Below are 27,153 nucleotides of genomic sequence, written 5' to 3'. Positions count from 1 at the left end.
ACATGGCCAGAGTTCGGCCTGTTCTCTCCCTCACTCACACTGAGACTCTGATGCTTTTGTTTCCAGCCGTATAGATACTGTAATGCTGCTTTCTGGTCTCTGAACAAACCCTGACAGCCTTCAGCTGTTACTAAACTCTAACCAGGACCAGAAGGCCGGCTCACATCACACCTGCTTTAAAATCACTGCACTGGCTCCCAGTATGTCTCAGGATTGATTTTAAGATTCTTTTACTGGTTTTTAAATGTCTTACTAGTCTTGCACCATCTTACCTTGCAGAGCTGCTATGACCTTATGACCCCTGCGGACCCTCAGGTCCTCTGGCACCAGAGTCAGAACTCACTCTGATGGTGAGGCTTCTTTCCAGTATTATGGCCCAGTTTGTGGAACAAACGGGCCCTCAGGTTCTGCCAGAGATCCTGAGGGCCGCAGAAAATGTTTCTGTCTTTAAGAGGTCAAGGCCGACTTTTAACTGTATTTGCTGAACTGAATCATTTCTGCTTAGTCTGTAGATTTTCCATGCAGCTGTGTGTTTTTGTTTGTTTGTATTGATCTGTGCAGCTCTGAGCTGCTGCTAGTATGAAGCGACTTCAGAAATAAAATTGATTGATTGATTAAAGTCAATCTGTTAAGAATGAAAATATCATACAGGATGTGTGTAAAGCCAAATATAACAAATTTATTATAAGATAATAAATACTGACATTTGGTGAACCTCGTCCCCAACAAGGACAAGATGCTGTAAAAAAAGTCCCTGATGTCAACTTTGAAAAGAAAAAGTAACTTTACAACAGGCTTGGGATCCATCTGCTCCAGATCGGCCATGTCGTTCAGGATCGCCACGACGTCTTGGTTGTCCATGGTAACCAGGTCGGTGTAGTTTTCTCTGCAGTAGCTCTGAGCGTTGGTCCAGTTCTTTGGCTCGTAAATGAAATGGTAGTGACGTCCAGAGGCGGCGGCGCTCAGACCTGCAGGGGAGAAACATTTTCACATCAACATTTCTCCTGTAAAACTATAAATCACAGAAATAAAACTTAAATGTTGCTATTTGCACTTGCCTGATGCAGCAGCAAAGAGCCACAGAACTTTCTCCATCTCTGCACAGTCGCTGGTTTCCAGTCTGACTGCAGAAATCCAGATTCCTACTTTTAAGCTGAAAATGCAAAATCTTGGACAAACTATTTGCATTTCAGACGACAGACATTTATAACAATGCTTTCCCTAATATCTAACCGCATCAAAGTCATTTTACATCCCAAATCTCTCATTTGACTCCAGAGGCCTCAGACCTGCCGTCCTCCTCTGGGGCATCTTCACCTGAGAGTCGGTCAGACAGCTGCGACTCGCAGAACCACTTACTGACCCGGAAAACATCCTGCAGGAAGATCTTCTGTAGGATTTAAAGGTCGCCACCTGTTACTGCCTTCAATCTGGGCACCAAATACTGGATGCAAAATTACCATGAAATATTATTTTATTGAAAATGTAAAGGTTACAAAAAAAAAACCTTTGTCAAGATGATACAGTGAGTCTGGACAGGATGAAAGATACAGAAGTGACTCAAACTCTACTGAACTCTGCTGTGCTTTGTCTAAAAGGCAACTGAATATAATAATATGAAGATAAATCATGAAACGTGAATCTGTTCCAAAAAACACAGATTGGCCAAATGTCTTTCGTATGAAAACAGCCAAAGGTAACGGAAATCAGAATTCTAAAAAATGAAGTGATCATCAAGGGTCAATTAAAAATCTATAAAAAATAATCAATAAAATACAATTTAAAAATTCCATGTAATTTGTATTTTTACCTGAAGTGAAATGTGACCTGATATAAAACACATATAGATGAGTTTAAATGATATTTCTGGTCACTATTTCATTTTGCAAATCGCCTTTTATTTTATTTCTTTTCTCCTTTTATTTCTTCAAACCTACAAGAACAGGAATGTGGCTCCCCCTGGTGGACAGCTGTAGACATGCAGGTTCAATTATTGATAAATGAGGATTTATTTAAATAGAGGAGCTTAAATTTAAATGTGGATGAGCTTTAATATGTCATATTTTATGCAATTTGTTCCTGAAGAAAGAAAAGAGCAACAATTTGATTTGAATATGAGCTTTTTATTGATCTATTAATCAAAACGTCTTTATATTCAGAACCACAAAGAATCATTTTAACATTGTGTTAGAATGAATGTAATTAGAAGAAACATGGAATCCAGAAACTCTAGTTTATTAGTCACTCTTTAGCTTATATTTTAGAAACAGTAGACTGCTCACTATTTAGATCATACTTCTTAGATTAATTTTTAGATTATTATGCAGAGAGACTCCTAGTTTTAATAACGATGCGATAGTTCCAGTTACTTCCTGCCCTGAACACATCAGTGACACAGCATATAATCCACAGTAAGACATAATAGGTGGGCTTCATAAATAGGTGATTTAGTTTTCACCATCATCCTTCAAACCAGTAAAAGAAAAATGAAGATGCTTGATTGTTTGACCCATTGACCATTCTTCTCCAACCTGCCATGTTGTTGATGGTTCAGTTGCCAGATCTGCTTTGATCCCTGCAGAAGCTCAGCACAGATTTACCCTCATAAATAAGATATATTTAGTAAATTGGGCAAATCTTACCTGATGAAGTGATGATGATGCAGAGAAATGTCAGCCTCCAGGTTCCAGACCTGTTTGAGAAAACATGTTTAGAACAGAAGTAACTTCTATTGTCTGTCGGTGGGAAAATCCAAGTTTCCAGATGGTTTAAGATTTACATACGAAAAATATAGAACAAAAAATAACATACTGCAAATTTTTAGCATAAGTTACCGTTCAGTAATGAAAATTAAACCTCATCCACAGACATGTGCACCTGAGATAGCGTGTGGATTATTGCATTAAAAGTTACTGCAAACCAAATGATTTGCATTTGTCTGTATGACATCCGCTTAGCCTGCCAGTCAAATGCATTCAAACCAGACGGATTTATGTCGTCCAGGTCAAATAAAGAACAAGCCCAGCACTGATTTAACATTGAAGGATTAGAAAACCCTGCACTGTGGTGCCAGGAGTCCAGCTTAGGGAAATTATTAATAAAATAAGTCATTTAGATCGAAATAACAAAGTCAGGGCAGCATTTGGTCAACAAGAAAGTAATAACCAGATATTTCCGTCTCAGTTAAATACCTGCCTGATTAGACGCAGGATTTAAAATAACAGAATAAAATTCAGCACTGGAGTCATCTGGACAGCAAATGGAAGAAATACAGACAAGATCCATCCAATGTACAAGTTTATTAAAAAGAATAAAACTGTGTAATAAAATACTTTAATCAATAAACTATGTAACACTCAAATACTGAGGATTATATTGTCAATATAACATAATATTGAATATAACAGGGTTCTCTGGTGGCATGTTCTGCTGTTAATATGGCTAAAGCTTTGATGAGAGTTACTGAATTATAATTGTGGGAATTTTATGGCAAAATTCCCATTTACGCTTTTACTGTTTCTGCTGTACCGTATTTTCCGGACTATAGAGGCACCAAGCCGCAGCTACAATAAAAAAACTAACTTTAAACGTGCATATATCAGCCGCACCGGGTTATAAGCCGCTGGTATCTCCGCCGCTCCCGGTTTTCCATAAGGACCCAGAAGAGGGCAGTAGAGACGCAGTTCTCCGTCTCCAAAGCCGAACCGTGGTTTCCGTCAGTGCAGCGGCTCTATTTCCCTCCTGTGCTGCCAGATCTTTAGCCCCAACTTAAAAGCTGCATCATACAAGTTTGAAAACATTTCTCAGTCTGCTGCTAGCATGTGCTAAATGAAAATTAGCACTTTCTTCTTTGATTTCCAATTTTTACTTCTAATGATTCACTTCCTGCTGAAGAGCCCCCTGGTGGTTGAAGAAAAAAACCACAGAAAAGCCGCACAGGGCTGTAAGCCGCATGGTTCAAAACATGGGAAAAAGCAGCGGCTTACAGTCCGAAAAATATGGTAATTTGTTGACAATGTCATTACGAAAGGAAAAGAGCCCTGCAGAAAAAAAACCCTAAAGTAGAAATGGGAACACAGGATGATCTCCGTAAGTAAAACAATACATGCAGGCTGTAGGAGTTACAGTTCAATCTTCCTAACACATTTACCGTCGATATTCTGTACAACCTGTTAGCAGAAAAACTTTCTCTGCTCTACCAAAGTAGTCCTTCCATGTCTTAAGCCAGGAAATACAAAACAACACTGACACCGTCTGTGGTGAACAAAAGGAACTTTATTTTGGTAGCAATGAAGGCAGAGAACAGTCTTTCCCTCCAGAGAGACGAGTTTGTATCTTCATTTTTTCTGACAGTTATGCAGAAAACAAACTGCAAAGCAAACATGCAGAAAACCAGTTGGAATATTTGACAAAATGTACAATAACTTCCTTTGCAGGTCCCAGATCATAAATATGACCCAAAATAATATCAAACTGTAGGATTTCTACAAGCTCAGGCAACAAAACACAAAATAAATTTGTTATAAAATATTCTATAATAAAACTTCAAAGACCAAAGTTCATACAGATATGTGCCTTTAAGTCACAAATAATCCACTAAACTGACCTGATTAAAAATAAAAAAATCTACGTAGTTTCAGCTTGTTCTTATTTTTTGTTTTGTTCAGGAATGAGAGCAAAATGTACGGAAACAATGAGATCAGCAGATCCAACATGAACACCAGGACTTTAAAAACTTCCCTAAAACAGACTCAGGTCTTGGTTTTCACCTCCTGAGACTCAAACACGTGGTTCTCTTCGCTCCTCTAACACTGACCGTAGTGAGAATCAGACATTAAATTAGTGCAAAACAAAGCCCACCGACTGACAGGCAGCTGAAAGGTTAGTAACGTTACAGAACCAATCACCATGTTCATGAGGTCCGGTTATGCTGCAGAACCCGACAGACCCGTCCTGTCTGCTTCTAGTGCATGTTTTCCAGTCACAGTAAATTAAAACATAAAGACAACAGAAGAAAAGTGCAACAGTGACGACGATAATTCAAAATAAAATTAAATCAAAAAGGAATGAACCTGTTGGTCGGCGCGGCGCTCACCGTCTGCTGGACCAGATCTGACTGGACAGAAACCAAAATCTGTCACTTCTTATGGAAGTACAAGGAAAATTAAAGATCCATTTCCAATTTGATCTGATAAACCAAGACTTTCATGGCAGATACTATGACTGCTGTTCAAAACCTACTTTTATTTATTATTTTTATGGCTTCCTGTTATTTGAATGAACTTGTAAATAAATCTATCAGATAAAACATCACCTCTAACTTTTATCAGAGGCCTGGCGTCAACATGCTGGTCGATTCAGGTGGAAACCAGACCGATCACATCGGAACGATGAGACTTGATGCAAATAAACACGTCACAGTTTGAACTGCAGCAAACCAACATCAACCTGCCTGCAGATAAACTTCACTATTCAGCTTATCTGGGCTGTAATTACTAATTATTTCACATACAGTCCAGTTGTGTACCTGAACAGAAAATATTACAGGAGGACACAAAAGATTTTAACTGATCCATATTTGGTGGCATCATAATCTAAATTGGTCCAATTGGGTTCAAACGGCAGGGATGGGCGACACGGACCGAAGATGTTTTCACTATAATTAGTCATTTATGGCAACAAGTGAGGAAAGTGATGATATAAAGTAAAAAATATTCAGTGTCTTTGGCATCTCTGCACACAGCAAGAGCCTCAAACCCAAAAACTGCTCTAAAATTAATGCTTGTTTGCTGATGCATGAAAACAGCAGCTGCTTTAAAAAGTTCAGCAGTTATGAAATGAATCAGAAATCTTAAATGATCAAATTAGAAATGGAAACAGCCAATCATGCTTTGTTGCTGTGGTTCAAAACTAAATAAATTAGATCTTGTTGTCATGATGAATTCCAGAAAATGATGAACCGAGCAGTCAAAGCAAACATCAGAGAAAACTCACACACATCTCTATAATCCCTGGTTATTTGAACCAAAATAAATCTTATTTAAATATTGTTTCATTGAACCGTTGAATCATTTTAAATCCTCCAGCAGCAGAGAAGCAGATCTGAGCGTCTCCTCAGGTCAGAGGCTGTTGGTTTAGTTTAGCATTCAGCTTGTTAAACTGATGCAAGTGTGAGTGACTCAGTCCAGGCTTACAAATGTATTTTTGAACTGTCTGTATATAACCATATATATTTAAGATTATAAGACACACTGGAGTATAAGTCACATTGTTAAAAGTGATTAATGATTAGATCTGGTGACACGTTATGTTCAGCTGCTTTTTAACAAACTCACAGAAACTGTCGGCTTTGGTTTCTGTCTGTGCTCTAAATCTGGACGATCGGAAATGGCTTCGCTCCGACAGTGAAGTGCGCAGCGAGGCGGAGCGGAGACGCATGTAGTAGACGGGTGAGAGAGGCGGCTGCGTTGTATGAAGCCGTCAGACCAAGAAGGCCGGCCTTGGAGACGTAACTGAACCGCTCCAGGAGTTTGGAAAGGGAGCACCGACCGACAGACATGGCTGTCTAGACGCACTGCGGTTGGAAGCAGAGATCCTCAGAACATCAGCAGCTCATTCTTTATGTTCAAACTGCTCCTCCAGCTCTGGCCACCTTCCTTTCAGCAAAATATCTCCTCTCCTCACGGCTGCAAACGGTAATGTTTGATCCTTGGTTTGTATCCATCAGTATGAACTCATAATTAATGAATCAGTCAAAAAATATAACATCTGTTAGTTAATCCTGACAATAAAATACTGGACCAGCCAAGCTTTATGAAAACTAGTGTGACTTATAGTGCGGGAACTGTGGTATATATCCATGAAAAAAGTCTGCATGTTGCCCATCTGCATCCAAACCGGAGCATTTCTACGCGTTTATTCTTTGGTCATTCCTCCTGGTTCTGCTGGAGCTCCAGCGCCATCAGCTGGTGCAGGAGGGAACTGGGCGGTTCTACACGGCTGCTACCTACCGTAAAACAGAGAATACATTTCTGCTTTTGGACAAACGGTTATGCTCTGAGAAATTTTTAAAACATCTCACAGACACAGAGGAACATCATGATGAGTAAAATTAACTTCAGCCTCCTTTCTGATTGGTTGTCTTCAGGGTTTTAGAGGGATCCACGATTAGTTGTGACATTTATTTTAGAAGTAAAAACAACTCAGTAAAACTACGGAAGGTTTAGTTCTTTTAAATTTAAATGAAAGACTTGTCATGTTGTTTGTGCTGCAATGCATCCTGGGTAAATGAAGAATGCTATGTGATGTAGCATTAGCTCCTTCCAGTCAGAACATTTTTGTGTTCAGCCTTTTTAACTTGAACTCAATGAAATGGAAGCTAAGACAGAAATGATGACAGGAAATGAAAATGAAGAGGAAAGTCGGCTGAAAAACCTGCAGCTTGGAAACACCAACTGGAGTGAAAACTGCAGAGACGCCAAGCTGTTTACAACGAGCAGTGGGGTCAAAAGCTCTCCTCAAATACGTCTGAACGGCGTTACGACTTAAAGATTTTAAACCACCATTCACCTTGTTCAGTGGGTTTGTTTTTGCTTTAGCTCCTGCTAACGGCGTTAGCTCCTGCTAATGGTGTTAGCTCCTGCTAACGGTGTTAGCTCCTGCTAATGGTGTAAAGAGTAGATCAGAAGCCGATCACGTTAGTTTGATCCAACAAATCTCTGTTTAATTTCACATGAAACCCTGGTGGGCTGCCATCATCATCATCCTCCATCGTTGGTTTTAGACTCCAGTCCATTTTATCTTATCGGCCCAGGATGCATTGTGCATTTAAAAACAATAAATATTTTTAAAAATGAATATTTTTAAAAATTGGCGACTTCCATAGGTGAAAAATGTCATAAAAATATTAAAAAATGTAAACAACTTTGAGTTTTACATCAAAAGCAACAACTTTTAGGTTGTTGGGAAAATTAAAACATATTTAGGCCAACATGTTCAACTAGTCGTGGATCCACTTTAAGGAATGTTGTGGATGTTTTGACAAATTATTTTATGTTTTTCTAAAAACTCCTCCATACCCACACACAAGTTCACCATGTTCTTATACCGACAGTTCACAGCTGTCTCAGATGGTCTCTGTCAAGAAAATAAAATCTGCTTTCTGAGCTCGATGCAAAAATAAAGAAACTTAACAGAAAATCTCTAAACTGGAGTCTGAAGGCTCCTGCTGGACCTGAAGAAGGAGAAGAAGAAGATCTCCCTCCTGCAGTCTGACAGCTTCTCCTCTGCGGCTCTCAGATGCAGCTTGTTGGTTTTGGGAATGCTTTAATAAAGTTAGAGACGAACCAAAGCCAAGGCTTCGAGGCCAGGCAGAGCGGGGCGGCGCCACGGCGGCGGCTCAGATGGTGATGTAGTGCTGCCGCAGTTTGGCCACCAGGAACTCGTGGGTTAAATTATGTCTTGTGATTATTCCAACGATCTGAAAGAGAGATTTTGCTCAGACAACTAAAAAGTCTCTGCAGCTGTAGGTTCAGAAGGCACCAAGAGGAGAACTTACTTCTCCCACAGCGTTGACCACTGGAAGGTGTCGAAGGCCCATGGTTCTGAACAGGTTGAACACCTGGGAGATCCGGGTGTTTGGTGAAACCGTGTAGGGGCACGAGTTCATGTAGGGCGTCACATCCTGGCAACGCAGGGATCGTAGTTTTAAGTTCTAAATCAAACTGAATTCAAACGTATTCAGCAGCGGATCGGGTCGTACCACTATCATCCGGGGATTGAGCAGGGCCAGGTCCACTTCGTGGATGTCCGGGTACCGCGGGTAATCTTCAGTCATTTCTGTGAACGACAGCCTGGGCTGAGTGGCGCTCTGCACAGACGGAGACTTCTGTCACTAACGGGGAAAGAAGCGGAAAACGAAAGCAGCTGGACGTCTGACTGACCGACTGGTTCTCGGAGTAGCAGACGCCTCGGATGAGCAGGTTGACCAGCTGGGAGCGCAGGATGAGGCCGTGGAAGGTGAGCGGTCGGAACCGCTCCTCCATGGTCCACTCTTCACTGGGGGACTGGTCTGGGTACAGGTTTGGGTAGGGAGCGTGGCTGAAGACAGAATCAGAACCAACGTTATCCTGCTGGAACGCCGTGAGAATAAAAGCATTTTGTCAGTTGGTTCATTGTTACTGTCCCATAACCACGTCTGACTGACTGATGCAGAACCAGAAACATCGTTTTTACGGCGTAAGGTTTGGCCAAATGTCCAACTCCAGTTTGTCCAACAAAAATCTCCCGATTAATCAAAATAAAAAAGCAGACAGCTTGAAACATCATTGATTTTAGTCAACTTGACAAATAATTACAATTTCCCAACAGCAACACATCCTGAAAACCTCTCTCCATTTCTGATGATTGGTTGATTGGTTCCTTCAGTGGATGGAAAAACTAATTAACTTTTTCTTATTTATAAAGTTTGTATGACAATCAGATGCAAACGGCTGAAAATAAGAGAAAATGTTTTCCCTTCGTCCTTCTGACTTCAGACGACTTTACTGAGATTAAATATATTTTGTTATTCGTGGTTCTGACAGAGCAGCTGTGATTTCGTCTCCATGCAGAAAGTTTTTATTTCATTGTTGTGAAAATGCTGTATTGTTTTTTTCAGATACACATCAGAAAACATTCTTAGAAATGCTGCTGTGTAAACAGGACCTAAATGTAATTTTATGTTTTAAGTAAAAGCTATTAGTTCTTGTTTTGAGTTTTGTGTGATTCCTGAGTTCAAAGAGCCAAAGGACAGAGTGAAGTCCTGTGTAGGTTGACTTCCTGCTACCGTCTCTCCAGCATCTGCTGCAGCAGGTCCTCTCCCTCCTCTGCCGGCTCCGCTGCCGCGTTCTGATCGTCACAAACGTTCCTCAGCTCGCTGGACGGGTACGACTTCATCGACTGGCAGCGCCGCCGCTGCTCCGCCGCACGAGACACAATGTTGGATTTCTGCCAGGGAAAAGAAAGAGTCGGACATGCAGACAGAAAAATATCTTCATCAGCAAATCCTGGAATTAAAAGTCAAAATATGTGAGAAATTCATAAAACTTTTCTTTTCCGTAGTAGTAAATTCCTCTATGCTTAAACAGCACATCACCATAAAACCTTTAACAAACTGTTAGATACAAAACGATGTGAGAAACCAGATATTATAGTTTGTATGATTACTTTGTCACTCAGGTTTTTCCTTTAATGACTTAAATCATTATTAAAAACTGTTTTTTTTTTTGTATTTACTCAGGTAAATAAAAAAAAAAAACAGACATTACAAATTAATCACAGCTGGTGAAACATTGAAATGTAACTTTGGTGCTTAAAGCTGCAGTTTGAAACTTTTACAAAAATGTTTTTTCCATATGTTCTAAAAATGTCACTGAGAATCTGTGAGGATGGAGCTGCTCCCCCTTCCTGTGCTGCTGCGTGAAGCAACGCTCCCGACCAAAAGCAACCAATCAGGCGAGGAGGCGGGTCTCACTGGTGAACGTTCGACAGGGTCAGCACTCCGTACCTTGAATCGAATGTTGTTGCTGATCAGGATGTTGCCCTTCATGAAGTCCCGCTCGTTCTGCCGGTTTTCCGTGACCACGGGAAAGGCGTGGTAGACGGTGGTCCGGAGGATGCTGACCAGAGACTGGACCCGAGTGTGGGGATAAACGTAGGTCAGGTTGGGCTCCATGATGTCGCTGGCTGTCAGCCTGGAGGGACGAAGGGAGGAGATGACAACCGAACGCCAGCTGAGCGAACAGAAACATGGCTGAGCTGGTCATTTTATGAGTAAACTTTACTTTAAGGAGCCAACTTATCTGCCACAAACTACACATGGAAAGGCCACCGAACATCTTCCGGTCTCATCTTACTTGTCCATCTCCACCTCCGTCTCCCACTCCAGCAGAGGGACGCCCTTCAGCTGGATGTGGATGTCATAGATGCCCTTGTTGAAGAAATCTCCAGTCCATTTAGCAACCTAAAGTTCAGACACAGATTTCACTTAATCTTTACCAACAATCATCCAAATGAAGTCTTTTTTTTAAATCTCACGCATTATTTTAGCAACAACTTGACTCTTTTCCTTTTGACCCATTTGACTGTAGATTTGCTGTTCATGGCCCAGTTTGATCCCAGTTTTGCTGTTCATGGCCCAGTTTGAGCCCAGTTTGATCCCAGTTTGGGCCCAGTTTTAGCCCAGTTTGATCCCAGTTTGGGCCCAGTTTGGGCCCGGCTTCAGCTGCCAGGCCTCATCCGTCTCCAGGATACTTTCTGGTCGGGTCTCTCTGACCAAACAGCTCCAGTTTGTCCAGAAGTCTGCGTTTAACCCCGATGCAGCTTTGCAAACTGAAGTTGTGAAGTCCTGATGTTTTCAGAGGCTCTTTATTCCTTCTAGACAAACTTGCTTCGTGTTTTCTAGCCATGAACATGTAACATGCTAAACGAGGCTGAGATCAGGTGTTTCTGTCATTTAAGCAAAATGACCAAAACACACAAACATCAGAAACATGAACTCCTAACTGCAAACTCCAGACTGAAAGCTTGACATGTGACAGAGAGGAAGCAGCGTTGGCACCATTAGCGTGATCATGATGGGCAGCCCGTATGTGATCTCATTGGTGGACTCGATGAGGATGACGGTGAGGCTGATGGTCATCCTGACCACGCCCCCGAGGAAGGCCGCCGCTCCGATGAGGGCAAAGGTCCCCGAGTAGATGTGGAGTCCCAGTTTCCTGAGAGAACAGATCCCAGTTAGAACCAGTAACAGACGCAGCTCTGAACCTCAACATGCTAAACACCAGACAAATGTTTTTAAAACCAGACGCCGAGGCTGGATCTGCTCCTCTAAAGCTGCAGCCAGACTGTGGCGCCGTTGAGAAGCAGACAGACTAGATCCAGGTCCAAACAGGTAAATCGTTTTTAATCAGCTCTCTGATGGCCAGCAGGGGGCGGTCTGAAAAAACCTACTGGTGTTTGACATTTTCTAGAGCTGAAAATCTAGTGATGGTGATAATATTGGTAAACACTGCAAAAATGATTTTGGTTGTAAAATCTGCATATTTTCTCCTCTGTTTTTCCACCTGGCTCAATAATTCATCACCATGAAAAGTGCAAGTTGACATATTCCATGTTAGCCAAAAGTAAACAGGCTTTTCATTTCACTTCCTGTTTCCACCTCAGACGCCTGCTCTGCTTGGTAAATCATCACTTTGGTATTTAGACAATTTATCATCTAATGTCAGTTAAATACCTTTAAATAAATGTGTCTTTATAATATTTAATGTTGGTTTTGTGGTTTTAATCTTCTGTAGAACATTTCAGAGGAAACGAGAACTTTTATTTTTTACACTTTGAGGATGTTTGCGACCAGACGTCCGAACGCAGCGCCACACAGGAGAGACGGGACGAAGAGACCGCTGGGGACCGAGACGCCGTACGTCCAACACGCCAACAGGAAGTACAACAGGAAGAAGATGGACAGAGTCGCCGGGCTGAAGGTGCCTGTCAGAAGAGGATCTATGTATTTATGGAAGATCAACTCATATGTTTATGACTGTGTTGAAATAGGAAACATAAATCACTGAATGTAAGAAACTTTTACATCAGTGGTAGTCATCATCTTACAGCCTGTTTAGTGATGATCAAAGCAGCATCTTTACATGTTTAACTCCACAGAGAGACTATTAATTACTCCTGCAATAATTATATTTTCAGCCTTTTAATGTGCATTGAAAATATGCATTGCATGAGTTTATCTCTCACATGAGATAAACTCAAAAAGGCCTCAAGAACTAAATCAAAATGCAGAATATTTGCAGAATACCAGTTCTATGCAGAAACCAGTTAGATATTTGCGAAGCATCATCTGATTTGTTCCCTCTGTGGGTCTGTGTGGCTGAGCCTCACCGTCCTGGTGGAAGAGCTGGTGGATGGCCGCCTCCTGAGGGTTGAAGAACAACGTCGCCATGTCGTTGTAGGATTTATTGGAGCAGAAAAACTGCCGGATGGTTGAGTTGATGTCTTCACTGCCAGAAACCTGCCGACACAAAGCCGTCTGTGAGGACAAGAGGCTGAAGGTGAAGAATTACTTTTTATTTTCTCCTCGTCTGTCACAGACAATCGGTGAAAATATTTAAAAGTATCTGCTCACTGTGGAGTTGTGGGTCGTCGGGGAGGACAGGTCCCGACATTCACCCAACAGAACCGAGGCCAGAAATATCACCACCGTGGTCACCATGGCAACCAGCAGACTCTCCAGGACCCTGGGAACAAAACGGCGTCAGCCTGTTCGTTACGCGGACCGACGCGGCCGTCCAGCTGCCGGCGAGGCGGACCTGATGAACCTGGCTTTGGGGTGAATGTGCCTCATTCGGTACTTGGCCAGGCACTTGTTCATGCAGTTGAAGAGCGCCCCCAGCAGGCCGCCCACCACGCCCATCAGGACGAAGAAGCCCAGGTCCACTGCTGTCCACAGGTGACATTTCTTCTCCCCGTCTGAACACTGAAGGACAAAGATTCACTTATTAAAACACCCAGTTTGTTCAGAAAACTGGAGATAATTTGATTTATTCAGAAAAAGATTTTATATCAATAAAGTCGCGTTTAATCTGGGCTGAAACCCAGCTGGTTGGAATCGATGTGTTATGATGATTTCAACAAAGACGATGTCTGTTACTTGTTTTCACTGCCTGACGTGTTTATCGTGTTTTTATGACCTTTGCACTCTGTGTTGCTGCAACGTGCTATAAAACTAATTTACATCAATGATTGATATAAATTAAGATCATCGTTTCTATTTGTGTCAGTTTACAACTGGAAAATAAACAACAGGAAAGCTGGAATCAATCATATCGTTGCAATTAAACTTAACTTTCAGGTCCAAACTGGATGAACCATTTTAATTTAAACTTAAAGGAATAACTAGATGCAGATTTCCACGTTTTAACGTGTTTTACTGTTTTAGCTGAAAAACCTGCAGCTTTTACATGTTTATTAAAGAAAAGGTGGAATCAGAGAAGACACAGACATGGAGATTAATGTCTACAGACAGAATGATATAATTGATCTGACTGAAAATCAGTCAGCGCTCCTTTAATGTCAGGATCTCTGCAGACAAAACCAACTGATGATGGATCCTCACCTTGAATTCTCCAAAGTTGAGGAGTCCAGGCAGCTGGAAGGAGCCCCATTTGTTAAAGTTGATCCCAGAGCGGAAGAAGTTCAGCGTGAAAGTGGCCGACATCGAGCAGAAGAGCTGAAAACAAAGATCAGATCAGAGAAGGCCAACGCTCTTCAGTTCATCTCATTTAGTTTCTGTAAATCCTGCTATGAGCTACATGTCAGAATAAAAATCTTACAAGGAGAAAGAGAAAGTTTAAACATCTCTTCCATCCATTGCATTCAAAGCAACATGGCTGTAGGATCAAATCCTCAACTCAGCGTTTCTCTGCTCTGGACTTTAAGCTGCCATGTCATACAGCAACATTCTTCAGTCAGAAGCTTCTTCAGAGTAGCTGTAAGACTGACTGCTGCTGCAGATCCTTCTTGCCTGCAGCATCACCATCCACAAATGGTGCAACTTTACAATCCGGATCCATTTTTGCTCTCAGTCCATTTAAATACGATTTAGAGCCGAAAATGTTACAAAAAAAAGAACAACTTTTAAGTTTTAATAAATATCTATTCCAGGAAATTTATTTTTTTATATTTAGGGAATATCATGGAAGAAAAATTATTACCTGTACTTTTAATGTCATTTTGTTGTGAAAGTGTAAATCAATCATTCCCCCACAAAATAAAAAACTTCTAAAACCTGCATTTATTACACAGTTATTAAAAAAACTGCTGGCTCTTTAGCGTTTTTAGCTAAAGTTAATGTTGTGGTGAAGGACGGATCAGCGCTGCTTTAGGAAAAGACAACGCACCACTTTCCAGGTGAGGGCCTGGTTCCAGAAGGAGGAGCCCTCCTCCAGACTGAAGAGAGTGCCCCCTATTGGCGCACCAAAGGCAGCAGCAACTCCAGCGGCGGCACCAGCCGACACAAAGTCCCGCTTGTCTCTGGGGAGCAGATTGATAAGAAAATAAGCCACATTTCCCAATGTTAGATAAGTGAGATTAGCTGAATAACAATCGGCAGCAGGTCGTACCTGTCGCTGCGGAAATACGGAAAATCAAATTTGACCCTCTTGAAGGTGATGCTCTGAAACTGATGGAGGGAAAACGCAGAAAATTAGACGTGATTTACCCTGGACAGTTCGCTCATCGATCAGCAGTCAAACGGGTTAACCCAACGTGTGCGTGTGTGTGTGTGTGTGTGTGTGTGTGTGTGTGTGGGAGCAGTCAGAGAGCCGGCAGTAACGCCCTGAGGTTAACCATCCTCTCATGGTAAACCGGTTTAGAGGATCATCAGCGGATCCGTGTGGCGGCGCCGCACCTGAGGAAGCCCAGCTCCCACTATGGCTCCACTGTGGATCATTGGACCTTCCTTTCCCACAAACAGACCTGAGGGGACAAACAGCTGATCTGAGTCATCATGTCTGTTTGCCTCCATGCCTGGTGAACGTCTCCTTCCAGCAGATCATCTGATCAACCCATAATAATGTCACATCGACCCAAAACCAACACATGAGAAAAGAAACTGAGCTATAAAAGGATAAAGTCAATCCAAAAGTCTCCATTTGCTTCATGAAACAGTTAATTTTGATGAACATGTTGAAATAATCAAATAATTTAGTGAATCAATTCATTCTGGTCATTTTCTGAAAGAACACAATCAGAGCAATAATTAAGCAAAAACTGTAGAAAAATATAAACATTTTGCATTAAAAAATAAACCTTCTTTGTCAGTAATTATGTTCTGCTCCAGATGCAGTTTTAGCTTCAAATGGGTCAAATTCTGTGAAAATAAATTTCCTGTTAAGGCCCCACTGTTATCCAATGAACGATGAGAAAATAGAAACATAACTGACTAGATCATCTCTACACTGCATCGATGTTCAGTCCTCATAATGTCAGCTTTCATCACCTGACATTATGAGGCTTTTCTTAGCTTCATCCAGCGATAAAGAAAACCTGTCAGTGCATTTTAGGCAAATAAATCTTTATTTTATTATTTAAAAAAGGAATCAAATTTGCTTATCTGCATTTTTGTATAAATGTCTAATATTGCATAAGAAAAGGCTTCAGTGTTGAGAAACCTGCAGAATGAGTCACTTTTCTTTGGTTAATCGTCAGAACAATCGATTCCTAACAATCATTAGCTGCAGCCCTACCTCCAGCCACGCTGAACAGAACTCCAGCAGCTTTGCAGAGAAACGTTCGAAGTCGCACGATTCCTGGGATCTTCACTCCATTCAGGTAACTTTTGATCTCTGGGATACCGGATCCTGCAGCCACCGGCTGGAGGACGAGACGCAGCGATAGCAACAAGTTTACGAGGTGAAGGTTAGCGGATTGGTCTGCTACCACACACACTTCAACGGGAAACACATCCCAGCAGGTCAGGGGAAGCAGTGATGGTCACCGCCTTTGCTGCTGGACGCTCCCACCAACATGCGGTTACTGTGGAAAACAAACCTCGATGAGGACGAGCAGGCTGGCGATGAAGACGAACACCATGTTGAAGGTGAGCAGCTCCAGCAGAGACAAAGACAGACAGCCTCTGTCTGTGCATTTCTCTATAGCTGGAAGTCTTCGGTTAAGGAGCACTTCCTGTTTTACATGATGGAGCTTCCTGTGTGTCGAAACGCTAAAGGATACAATCAGCGACCACGGAGAACTTGATTTTAGTGAAGAGATGAACAAAGAAGTCCACAAACAGCCCAACCAGTCCGACCGTGACCCCGATCACGAACACCATCACCCACCGCACCGCCTCGTACTTTCTGGCTTTCTGAGGGAAAATTAAAGATGCATTCAGACTTTTCACATCAACCATTTTCAGAGATTTTTTCCCCAAATGTTTTTATATTTATGTTTTTTTTCTGAAATGACACTAAAGTTTAATACATTTCCTCACCTTGTTGTCCAGGCCCTCCAGAACCTCCACATACGGCTCGTTGATGCAGCGGTCATAATCCAGACTCTAACAAGGCCAAACAGAGACAAATATTCACCAATTCATCTGGTAATAACTTCATAAAACTCTGTGATAAAGACCAACCCAGTGGTTCTGGGCGTACTTTCCTTCCAGTGGAACCAACATGCTTATCCTTTTTAAAGCGGTTCTGTTCAATAGTTCATGTATAAAATCCCCCACAGTGGACAGAGGAAGGTCCTGGTTGTCACGCCCACATCAGCTGACAGGGATCAAAATTAGGGCCAGGACTTTAATGGGTTAAACTTGAATAATTAATTAGATTTTAACACAATTAACTGCATTGTTTTTTAAGACATACAAAGGTTCCGGTATGCGTTTCTGGTACACCTGTAAATCTGACGCACAAGCCACATCCGCTAACACCACCAATGGACGACAAAACAACTTACAGAAGGTAATCAGGAGAAAATGCTGATGATGTACAAGACGGCCATAGAACTGGGTCCCTCAGGGTCAAAGCGATTTAGACTCAAAGCAACAAAATACCAAAGAAAAGCTTCTGCAGAACTGCTGATCAGAACCGCTTTAAACCGTTTCTCACCTCGTAGTCTTTCCTGGGCAGAATCTCATCTTCCTCATCTCGGAGTTCCCCAAGAATTGTCTGAGAATATATGAAAGAATATTAAAAAAAAAAAGATTATGCACAAGCAGATTGAATCAGTAATGAAACAAGATGAAATTCCAACAGCAGGACTGCAATCTGCCGTCTGTCTGCTACTGTGGTGATAACTTCGGGTGGACAGATGCACAAAAATATTAAAATGAGTTTATAGCTGTGAACAGGAGTTACTGATAAACAGAAATAAGCTGAAATTAAACCAATAAATGGGTAGAAAAACAGATTCTTTCTAGGGAGAAGCTGAACACTTGAGGCTGGCAGGAGATGCAGCAGCAGCAGGGTGGAGCAGAGATTCCTGGAGGAACTGAGAAGAACCGGACCAGAACCCGGGAATGCCCCACCGAACCCCGCCTTCAGCGCCTGTACCCCCGCTGTCCTCACCAGCTCCTCCGGCGTCCGCGTCTCTCCCTCCCTGCAGCAACACTGGCAACAAAAACAGCTTCTGCAGCACGCCATCTTTGCTGTTGTGTCATGCTGCTTTCATGAACTGTGGTAAAAAACAGAGTCAGCCGAGCTAAAAGCTAAGAAAAGAACATTTATCGAGGGGAAAACCAAAAGATATGTTTGAAATAATAAATAAATCTAAAGTAATTTGCTTCAAATGCTTCATAGTCGGACTTTTTACTATTCGGAATAATTTAACAAATGCATGATTTGTTTTGGAAGCGCATATTTCCCGAGACAATGAATGCAACAGAGCTCCTTTCACGTGACAGTTTTTTGTTTGAAAGCTTTATTAAACAACTTTCCGTTAACAACAACAAAAATACTGGATAAAAAACTGGATAGTTTTAAATATATGTATCGCTATTGAAATAAACTGAACTGAATATGTTCATGTTATTTCACCAAGATGATTAAAAAACAAAACTAAGAATTTCACAAACATTTAACATTTAAATACATAAATGGTAAATTGTATGTTTTTATAAATAAGTGTATTTAGAGTGCTTTTGCATATTAAAAAGATAAGGTTGCATTAGTGCAAATATGTATGGTGTCGACCTGGGCTCTGACTATTCATTCGCTTGTGTTCAGGATGTGTGGGGTCTGCAGAAATGCTAGCTGCACTTTCCCTGACCTTTAACTTGTACATCTCCTGCCTGGAGGGAAGATCAGCCCTCATGATGAGTGTTACCTGCAGTCTAGACTGGAAAGGTGCAACATCTGTCCTGTTAGATGAGCCAAACAGGACAGACTGAAAACTTAATTTCTGTATAATGTGCCTCATATATTCCTGACTGATTCATTACAAGCATAGATCGACATCAAGCATCTTCTATTAATGTGTCATAATTTTGATTATTATGGCCTACTGCTGAGAATTTATCTACTCAGCTTTTTTTTATTTTGTTTTAACTAAGCCCAATTAAATATGGATTTTTGTAGCAGAAATATGGATGCACTGATACACTGCTGCTGCAGCAGCAGTGTATCAGTGCATCCATATTTCTGCTACAAAATCTGCTACAAAATATGGATTTTGTGCATATGGATGCACTGCAGCAGCAGTGCTCCATCGATGCAGCACTGCATGAAGCAGAGCAGCATCTGGCTCTGCTGAGCTTCTGGAAGCCTGGTTGCTTCAGCGATCCTCTGCTCTCTGTTATGGTGACAATGTGCAAAACTGTGCAATATAGTTTTTATATATAAAAACAAAATGCATAATACTCATATGAAAGATTTAAAAACCATAATAACCAATAAAATATCATGGTTTTAGGGATTTGACTGAATGTATATAAATAATTAGTATTTATATATTATGTTTTAGTATTTTTTTCAATCATTATATTATATTATATTCAAATGTTTCCCTTTCTATGTAAAAGCAGCAGTTATTTTTTCATCAGCCTTATCATTTATGCAGTCTGACTTCACAGTTCCTGCTGCTGGTGATTTTTTTAAACCACAAAAATATTTTTTATTGTAGCACAAGTAGTAAACTATTTTCTCTTTTTAAAAAAAGTCAGAGGCAACATTGTTTTCTGATTGCTTGATTAAACTCTGTGGTATTTTAATAAAACTACAAGAGACTGAGCAAGATGCTGGAGTAGGTTTATTTATGCAGTTAAAGAATCAAAGCAAAGGAACGATCTTAAATCAGCGGTACATGTTCTCTCCAAACTGGTCAAACTTATGAACACAGTGCAGCTCAGACTGAACTGGGTGATGAGATGAACAACATGCTGCCAGACAGAAGCTCTTGAACTATATATGCAATTCATTTTTGATTAAATGTAAGAAGCTTAGGGATCTCTGATGTGTTATCTTGATTTTAGGCACCTGGTTTAATCACAGGATCTGCAAAAGAACAAAAAGAAAGAAGGTCTGAGATGCTACAAAGAGTGTTAGAAAAACACACTGAATGAAAAACTTTATTGGTAGAAAACATAACAACTGAGACAGACTGAGACTATAGAAAAAACACATCCATGGCCTTTAACTTTTACTATAAGATGCAGATATGATGGTATAGAAAAGTGTTTTTCAAGTAATTCAAGTAAATAAATGTGGTTGTTTTATGTTGTGACAAACAGCTTTTGATGAGCAGTTAAAGGACAATGCAATGTCCTTGTCTCTGTCACAATAAAAGCCTGCAGTTTTGTCCCACTCACTCTCACAGGTGTGGGCCACCTCCAGGTACTTGTACGTTCCAACACAAGGGTCTCCAAACACAGAGTTGCTTGCTTTGACAGAGCAGCTGGTTTTTCCATTGCAGCTGTGGATCCACATTAATGCAACAGCAGTTAGCTGCAGAAAGCTGGAAGGCATCGGGTCGAAGCTGAGAGCAGACAGACGATCAGTACCTGGCAGCGACTTCGCCTGAGGGCCTCAAGCAGTCGGTCTTTTGGACCTGAGCGGGAGGACGCTGGAAAGAGCAGGTGGTCGGGTCAGAGCGGCCGTAAAACGCCCCAATCACAGATATGACCTGCCCCTCATCTGGAAGGAAGAAACATGAGGTCAGTCAGTCAGTGAATGCAGAAAATTGAACAAAATTGAGAGAAACAAGGAATCTGAGATCAGACCACACTGAAGGTTTAACAGCGACTGTTCACAGGCCACGGTTCGGACTGTTGGAGAAACAGAAATCACACTAATAATTCACATTCTGTCCAGCTTTTATAAGATCTCTGCAATAAAACATACAAACCTGCAGGGAAACAGGAATATGTGGTGTCCACGTATTTATAGATGCCGAAACAAGGATCAGAAGTACGAAACACGCCGGCGTTTACTTCACACACTTTCTTCCCATCACATCTAAAAAAAAGAAGTTTCTCTGTGGGTTTGTTACAGAGTTACATCAGTCTGGGTGTTTCATAAAACTGCTGCTGCATGCTTAATTGCTCTGGCTATTTGAACCTTTATTTAGGCAGTTTCTGCCCTAGTTAGAGGCCGGGCCTCATGAGGAAGAGAAGGGGAAGAAGACACAATAAACACAGCATAAACATTACATATTTAAAAAGCAAAGCTCCAGTCGGCCAAGAAAAAGCAGCAGTGTTATCAATATTTCTGTCATGAAATGTGGTTGTTTGTAGATGAGGATGGACATGATAGGACCGGGTGGCAGGGCAGAAATGTTGGTTTTAATGAAGATCACAAAGAGAACAGGAGTCCAGGCAGAACAGGTGAGCAACAAAACAAGGAGCTCAGACGCTGGTAGCAACTGGAAACAAACACACGACAAAGGCAGGGCAGACGGGACAACGTACGACAACTGGCACACGACTCGGACCCGGCAGGGAGCAGGTGGCACAGGAGGGGTTAAATAAAGGAGTAATGAGGGAACAGGAGACGGCTGGGCAGCAGCGAACAACCGAACTACAAACACGTCTTTTAAATGTTCCACGCAAAGCTTCTAAATGCTACTTTACATTAAGAGACAGTTTCTCTGCGTTTGAAGGTCTTTCCAAATTTAGAAAAGAATGGTAATTGTAATTATTATGAATTAATTATTTCAGGGCTGAAATCTGAGTGTAAGATGTGTGGTCCCTATTTCTTTTGAATCAAAAGTAAAATTAAAAAATGCTTATTAAACATACTATGTTGTATGTAACAATTTTAATTTTAGGTTGATTGTAATTTATTTATTTATTTTTTTTAGGGAAACTCTTTACAAATGTATCCATCAAAGTCAGATGTGTGAAGGGTCAGATGTGTAGCATCGTTAACAGGAGGTTCAGAATCACATCAGGAGTTCAAAGGTTTGGACAAAACTGCTTTAATCAAAATGTGCTCATTTTTTACTTCTAGCCAAATGGAGCCAGATCTGCATGAACTTACATCAATATTTTTTAAAAACACAGCACTGCCTTTGGATGAGACAACACAGTTTGTCTCGGTTAAAAACCACAAAGTTTGCAGCTGTTGGAACTTTAAATGGCATTAACTGGGAACACTGGGTCTGGTACCTGGCCTTCAGCGTGTCCAGGGAGCCCTTCTGGGAGCATTTGGTGTTGGTGAGCTGGTTGTCGGGTCTGAACTCACTGCAGGTCTCTCTGTCTTCCCGTCCGTACAGAACCGACTGCACAGAGATCACTCCTGTTTCTGTTACACAGTGAGGAGACAAACGCAGCAGCAGAGATGAAAATTCACTTTGAAAACGTCACACTGAACTGGACAAACTGCAGAGCAGGTCTGATTAGATGTGAACGTTTTTTTTTTGTTTTGTTTTGGCCACCATATTGTGTCCCATTAAAAAGCCTTCCCTTTCTTAGAAAACATTTAACAGTTTTTGGCTCTTTAGCTGGTGAAAGTTTTGTCCATTTCCAGGCACGTGCGGGTGGGGGTGGGGGGATGAGCACCTGCCCCTTTTGCCCCTTTTGCCCCTTGCCCCCAAGTTCCCTTTTGGTCATTTTTTTATTTTTTTGTTGGTATTATTATTTCCTAAGTCATCTTCTGACAGATAACATGTACTAAAATTATTATTATTATTATTATTATTATTATTATTATTTATTTATTTTTAATTTATTTTTTTGTACAACACAATAAGCCTTCCGGTCACCCTGTTACCTTTGACCTTTTGCCCGTGACGCATGACGCAGTTTCCTCTCGCGCAGTGAGATAAGGCGGCTAACTGGAGCTGAATGTTCCAGATTACAGATCAGGTTTTGGTGAATCAAAACGTTTTGGTGAATAAAGTGGAGTAGACCTGCTGCTTGTCAGATGACGGAAAACGTTGAAGTCTCATTTCTGTTAGGTTGGGTTTTTTTCTGTTTTGTTTTTTTTTTCCTCTTCTGTTCTGTCCTGGGTTTTCTGGGAAGCTGCTACTTCCCCTCACAGCCACCAGATGTCACCACTGGGCGGAGCCCCTGGAGAAGTGTGGTGGCCAACCTGTAGACACACCTGTGTCTAATTTCCGAGAGCTGCAGAGGTGCTTCATAAGGAGCGACTAGCTGACACTCCAGTGCCTGAGTGTTTGCCTCAACTGGTAAACGTTTCCTTAGTGAAAGCCTCCTACGATTGAACTCGTTTTTTGATCACTCCTCTGTTAGGTTTCCTTGTGGTCATCCTGAGACTCCTCGAGGTGGACAAGCGTTCCCGTCTGGATTTCCCTTGTGTTTCCTCACGACGCCATTGGTGTTGCCAATCGGTTGCCCTCCCTCGTGCACTCGCCTCCCTGGTCCCTTCCCGTGGATTCCCTGCGTCTCGGCACAGGCTGGGCCTGCCGGCGCTTCATGCCTGGGAGCTAGCCATCGGGACCCCTGCTCAGATGTCAGCTCACTCCTCTCACCAGCTTACAAGGCTTACCTGCTCGCTCTCCAACGGTAACCCATTTCTCCAGCTGCCGCCACCGACAAAACCCAACTCCGCCTTCAAGTAAGCACTCTCAGAAAGACTCTCTGAATTATTTCCTGGGATCTGTCCAGTATTTCACTCCGCTTTTCTCAACAGTCCGACCGGTTTCCCTCCACTCCCAGGTTCCAGGACTGTTCCCCCTGATCCCAACCACCTTTCCCAAAATAAATATTGTTTTCATATCGCTTCTCTCAGTGTGTTCTTGCATGTGGGTAACCCGGCTAGAACCCAACATGACAGTTTCTGCTTCAGCTCGGAGTCGCGGTTTAAGAAGAGAGGTAATGAAATGCAAGAGACACTGAAAGGCCTCTGCCTTTCTCTGAAGAACTACTGAGGGGAGGAGACGGGTGAGGAAAAACTTATGGATTCAGTATTTTTATCATGCAGACATTAGGCTGTTGTGCTATTAGCTGAAAAGCTTCTTCTCTGTGTCGTTAATGTCAGTCATTCTTCAGTATTGATTATGCAATAGGGGAACCTCGCCCGTCCAAACCGATCATCTCCATAATGGACAAATGTCAGATCTTATTTCGTTTGCTGCATAATGTACATTTCATTTATTCTGGCGTTGGGTAAATGTATCTTGAAGAATAGCTCTTAAAAAGTCCAACAAGGATATTAATCAAGTAAAATAAAATTGTAATTAAAACTTTTGGAATTGTAATTTCTTTTCTAAAAACAAATTGTTTTGTTTAAACTTTTTTATTAACTCAAATTAACAAAGCTGAGAGGCTTAATATTCTGTCCTAGAATGCGGTTAGATGTGCCTTTTTTTTTGAGCATCTTCCCCTTTAGTGGTCTCTGCACGGCCCTGTCCATTTCTGACATAAACTCGGTTAAAGAGAAGGCCTTCATGTTTCTTGGTTAATTTATTACAGTTTAGCTAATTATTTGGTTAAACTGTAGCCAAACATATTTTGATTTGAATAGTGCTGAAATTTTGGAAAAGTTAACATATCTAAATACTTCAATTTAAATGATTCCAGCCAATATTTAGTGTAATTAAAATGTGAGTGTGATATAATGAAACAGATTTAAAGAGCAGGGCAAGACAGTCTCTGGGGGAGCTGTNTTTTTTTTAGGGAAACTCTTTACAAATGTATCCATCAAAGTCAGATGTGTGAAGGGTCAGATGTGTAGCATCGTTAACAGGAGGTTCAGAATCACATCAGGAGTTCAAAGGTTTGGACAAAACTGCTTTAATCAAAATGTGCTCATTTTTTACTTCTAGCCAAATGGAGCCAGATCTGCATGAACTTACATCAATATTTTTTAAAAACACAGCACTGCCTTTGGATGAGACAACACAGTTTGTCTTGGTTAAAAGCCACATAGTTTGCAGCTGTTGGAACTTTAAATGGCATTAACTGGGAACACTGGGTCTGGTACCTGGCCTTCAGCGTGTCCAGGGAGCCCTTCTGGGAGCATTTGGTGTTGGTGAGCTGGTTGTCGGGTCTGAACTCACTGCAGGTCTCTCTGTCTTCCCGTCCGTACAGAACCGACTGCACAGAGATCACTCCTGTTTCTGTTACACAGTGAGGAGACAAACGCAGCAGCAGAGATGAAAATTCACTTTGAAAACGTCACACTGAACTGGACAAACTGCAGTGTCGCATTAAAAAGCCTTCCCTTTCTTAGAAAACATTTAACAGTTTTTGGCTCTTTAGCTGGTGAAAGTTTTGTCCATTTCCAGGCACGTGCGGGTGGGGGTGGGGGGATGAGCACCTGCCCCTTTTGCCCCTTTTGCCCCTTGCCCCCAAGTTCCCTTTTGGTCATTTTTTTATTTTTTTGTTGGTATTATTATTTCCTAAGTCATCTTCTGACAGATAACATGTACTAAAATTATTATTATTATTATTATTATTATTATTATTATTTATTTATTTTTAATTTATTTTTTTGTACAACACAATAAGCCTTCCGGTCACCCTGTTACCTTTGACCTTTTGCCCGTGACGCATGACGCAGTTTCCTCTCGCGCAGTGAGATAAGGCGGCTAACTGGAGCTGAATGTTCCAGATTACAGATCAGGTTTTGGTGAATCAAAACGTTTTGGTGAATAAAGTGGAGTAGACCTGCTGCTTGTCAGATGACGGAAAACGTTGAAGTCTCATTTCTGTTAGGTTGGGTTTTTTTCTGTTTTGTTTTTTTTTTCCTCTTCTGTTCTGTCCTGGGTTTTCTGGGAAGCTGCTACTTCCCCTCACAGCCACCAGATGTCACCACTGGGCGGAGCCCCTGGAGAAGTGTGGTGGCCAACCTGTAGACACACCTGTGTCTAATTTCCGAGAGCTGCAGAGGTGCTTCATAAGGAGCGACTAGCTGACACTCCAGTGCCTGAGTGTTTGCCTCAACTGGTAAACGTTTCCTTAGTGAAAGCCTTCTACGATTGAACTCGTTTTTTGATTGCTCCTTGTGTTCTCCCCGTCAGGTTTCCTTGTGGTCATCCTGAGACTCCTCGAGGTGGACAAGCGTTCCCGTCTGGATTTCCCTTGTGTTTCCTCACGACGCCATTGGTGTTACCAATCGGTTGCACTCACCTCCCTGGTCCCTTCCCGTGGATTCCCTGCGTCTCGCCACAGGCTGGGCCTGCCGGCGCTTCATGCCCCGGGAGCTAGTTATCGGGACCCTGCTCAGATGTCAGCTCGCTCCCCTCACCAGCTACAAGGCTTACCTGCTCGCTCTCCAACGGTAACCCTTTTCTCCAGCTGCCGCCACCGACAAAACCCAACTCCGCCTTCAAGTAAGCACTCTCTGAAAGACTCTCTGAATTATTTCCTGGAATCTGTCCAGTATTTCACTCCGCTTTTCTCAACAGTCCGACGACCGGTTTCCCTCCACTCCCAGGTTCCAGGACTGTTCCCCCTCATCCCCGCCACCTTTCCCCAAATATTGTTTTCATATCGCTTCTCTTAGTGTGTTCTTGCATGTGGGTAACCCGGCTAGAACCCAACATGACAGTTTCTGCTTCAGCTCGGAGTAGCAGTTTAAGCAGAGAGGTAATGATACAACAGACACTGACAGGCCTCTGCGTCTGCTTTTCTCTGAAGAACTACTGAGGGGAGGAGACAGGTGAGGAAGAACTGTTATCTATCGATCCAGTATTTTTTATTATACAGACATTAGGGTGTTGTTGTGCTATTAGCTAGCTGCTAGCTAAAGACTTTGCTAGCAAAGCTAGATGACTGAAAAGCTTCTTCTCTGTATCGTTAATGATATCAGTTATTCTTCAGTATTGATTATGCAATAGGGGCACATCGCCCGTCCAAAACCTATCATCTCCATAATGGATAAATGTCAGATCTTCTAATTTCCTTTGCTGCATAATGTAAATTTAATTTATTCTGGCATTGGGTAAATATATCTTGAAGGAGAATAGCTCTTAAATAAAAGTCCAACAAGGATATTCATTAAGTAAAATAAAATTGTAATTAAAACTTTTGGAATTGTAATTTAAAAACAAATTGTTTTGTTTAAAAACTTTTTTTTTTATTTAACTCAAATTAACAAAGCTGAGAGGCTTTGTTAATATTCTGTCCTAGAATGTGGTTAGATGTGCCTTTTTTTTTTTTTTTTTTTTTGAGCATCTTCCCCTTTAGTGGTCTCTTCA

General features: G+C 41.6%; 2 protein-coding genes across 3 annotated transcripts in view; both read right to left on the bottom strand.

Moving 5' to 3' along the window:
* Nucleotides 1-7,648: 7,648 nt before the first annotated feature.
* Nucleotides 7,649-18,231, bottom strand: clcn6 (chloride channel 6). Of its 2 annotated transcripts, XM_007574418.2 has the most exons (22): nucleotides 18,123-18,231; nucleotides 17,664-17,723; nucleotides 17,042-17,107; nucleotides 16,783-16,915; nucleotides 16,600-16,706; nucleotides 16,296-16,422; nucleotides 15,458-15,525; nucleotides 15,171-15,229; nucleotides 14,949-15,081; nucleotides 14,165-14,278; nucleotides 13,359-13,525; nucleotides 13,175-13,286; nucleotides 12,931-13,060; nucleotides 12,372-12,525; nucleotides 11,600-11,756; nucleotides 10,896-11,002; nucleotides 10,547-10,733; nucleotides 9,827-9,987; nucleotides 8,943-9,099; nucleotides 8,762-8,869; nucleotides 8,558-8,683; nucleotides 7,649-8,479 (listed from the first exon to the last, which is right to left on the bottom strand). In XM_007574418.2, exons 1-22 carry the CDS (start codon nucleotides 18,195-18,197, stop codon nucleotides 8,399-8,401), a joined length of 2,589 nt encoding a protein of 862 aa, XP_007574480.1. In that variant the 5' UTR covers nucleotides 18,198-18,231; the 3' UTR covers nucleotides 7,649-8,398. The 2 variants fall into 2 exon arrangements, with proteins under 2 accessions (XP_007574480.1, XP_016517438.1); XM_016661952.1 differs by lacking the exons at nucleotides 17,664-17,723; nucleotides 18,123-18,231 and having other exon boundaries at nucleotides 16,783-16,911.
* Nucleotides 18,232-19,782: 1,551 nt separating this feature from the next.
* The window catches only part of LOC103153479 (L-rhamnose-binding lectin CSL2-like), a 14,044-nt gene continuing 6,673 nt past the window's right edge, over nucleotides 19,783-27,153 (bottom strand). Inside the window, exons 6-11 of the mRNA XM_007574415.1 lie at nucleotides 24,936-25,071; nucleotides 20,896-21,005; nucleotides 20,771-20,815; nucleotides 20,552-20,684; nucleotides 20,360-20,463; nucleotides 19,783-20,045 (exon numbers count right to left, since the gene is read on the bottom strand). Coding sequence (XP_007574477.1) covers nucleotides 20,020-20,045; nucleotides 20,360-20,463; nucleotides 20,552-20,684; nucleotides 20,771-20,815; nucleotides 20,896-21,005; nucleotides 24,936-25,071 — 554 coding nt within the window. The 3' untranslated portion in view covers nucleotides 19,783-20,019. The remainder of the gene's footprint in view (nucleotides 20,046-20,359; nucleotides 20,464-20,551; nucleotides 20,685-20,770; nucleotides 20,816-20,895; nucleotides 21,006-24,935; nucleotides 25,072-27,153) is intronic.

The sequence above is a fragment of the Poecilia formosa genome, unplaced genomic scaffold (assembly GCF_000485575.1).
Source record: "Poecilia formosa unplaced genomic scaffold, Poecilia_formosa-5.1.2 Scaffold351, whole genome shotgun sequence".
NCBI lineage: Eukaryota > Metazoa > Chordata > Actinopteri > Cyprinodontiformes > Poeciliidae > Poecilia > Poecilia formosa.
Note: the sequence above shows the minus strand (reverse complement) of the source record. Positions and strands in the feature narration are given on the sequence as shown.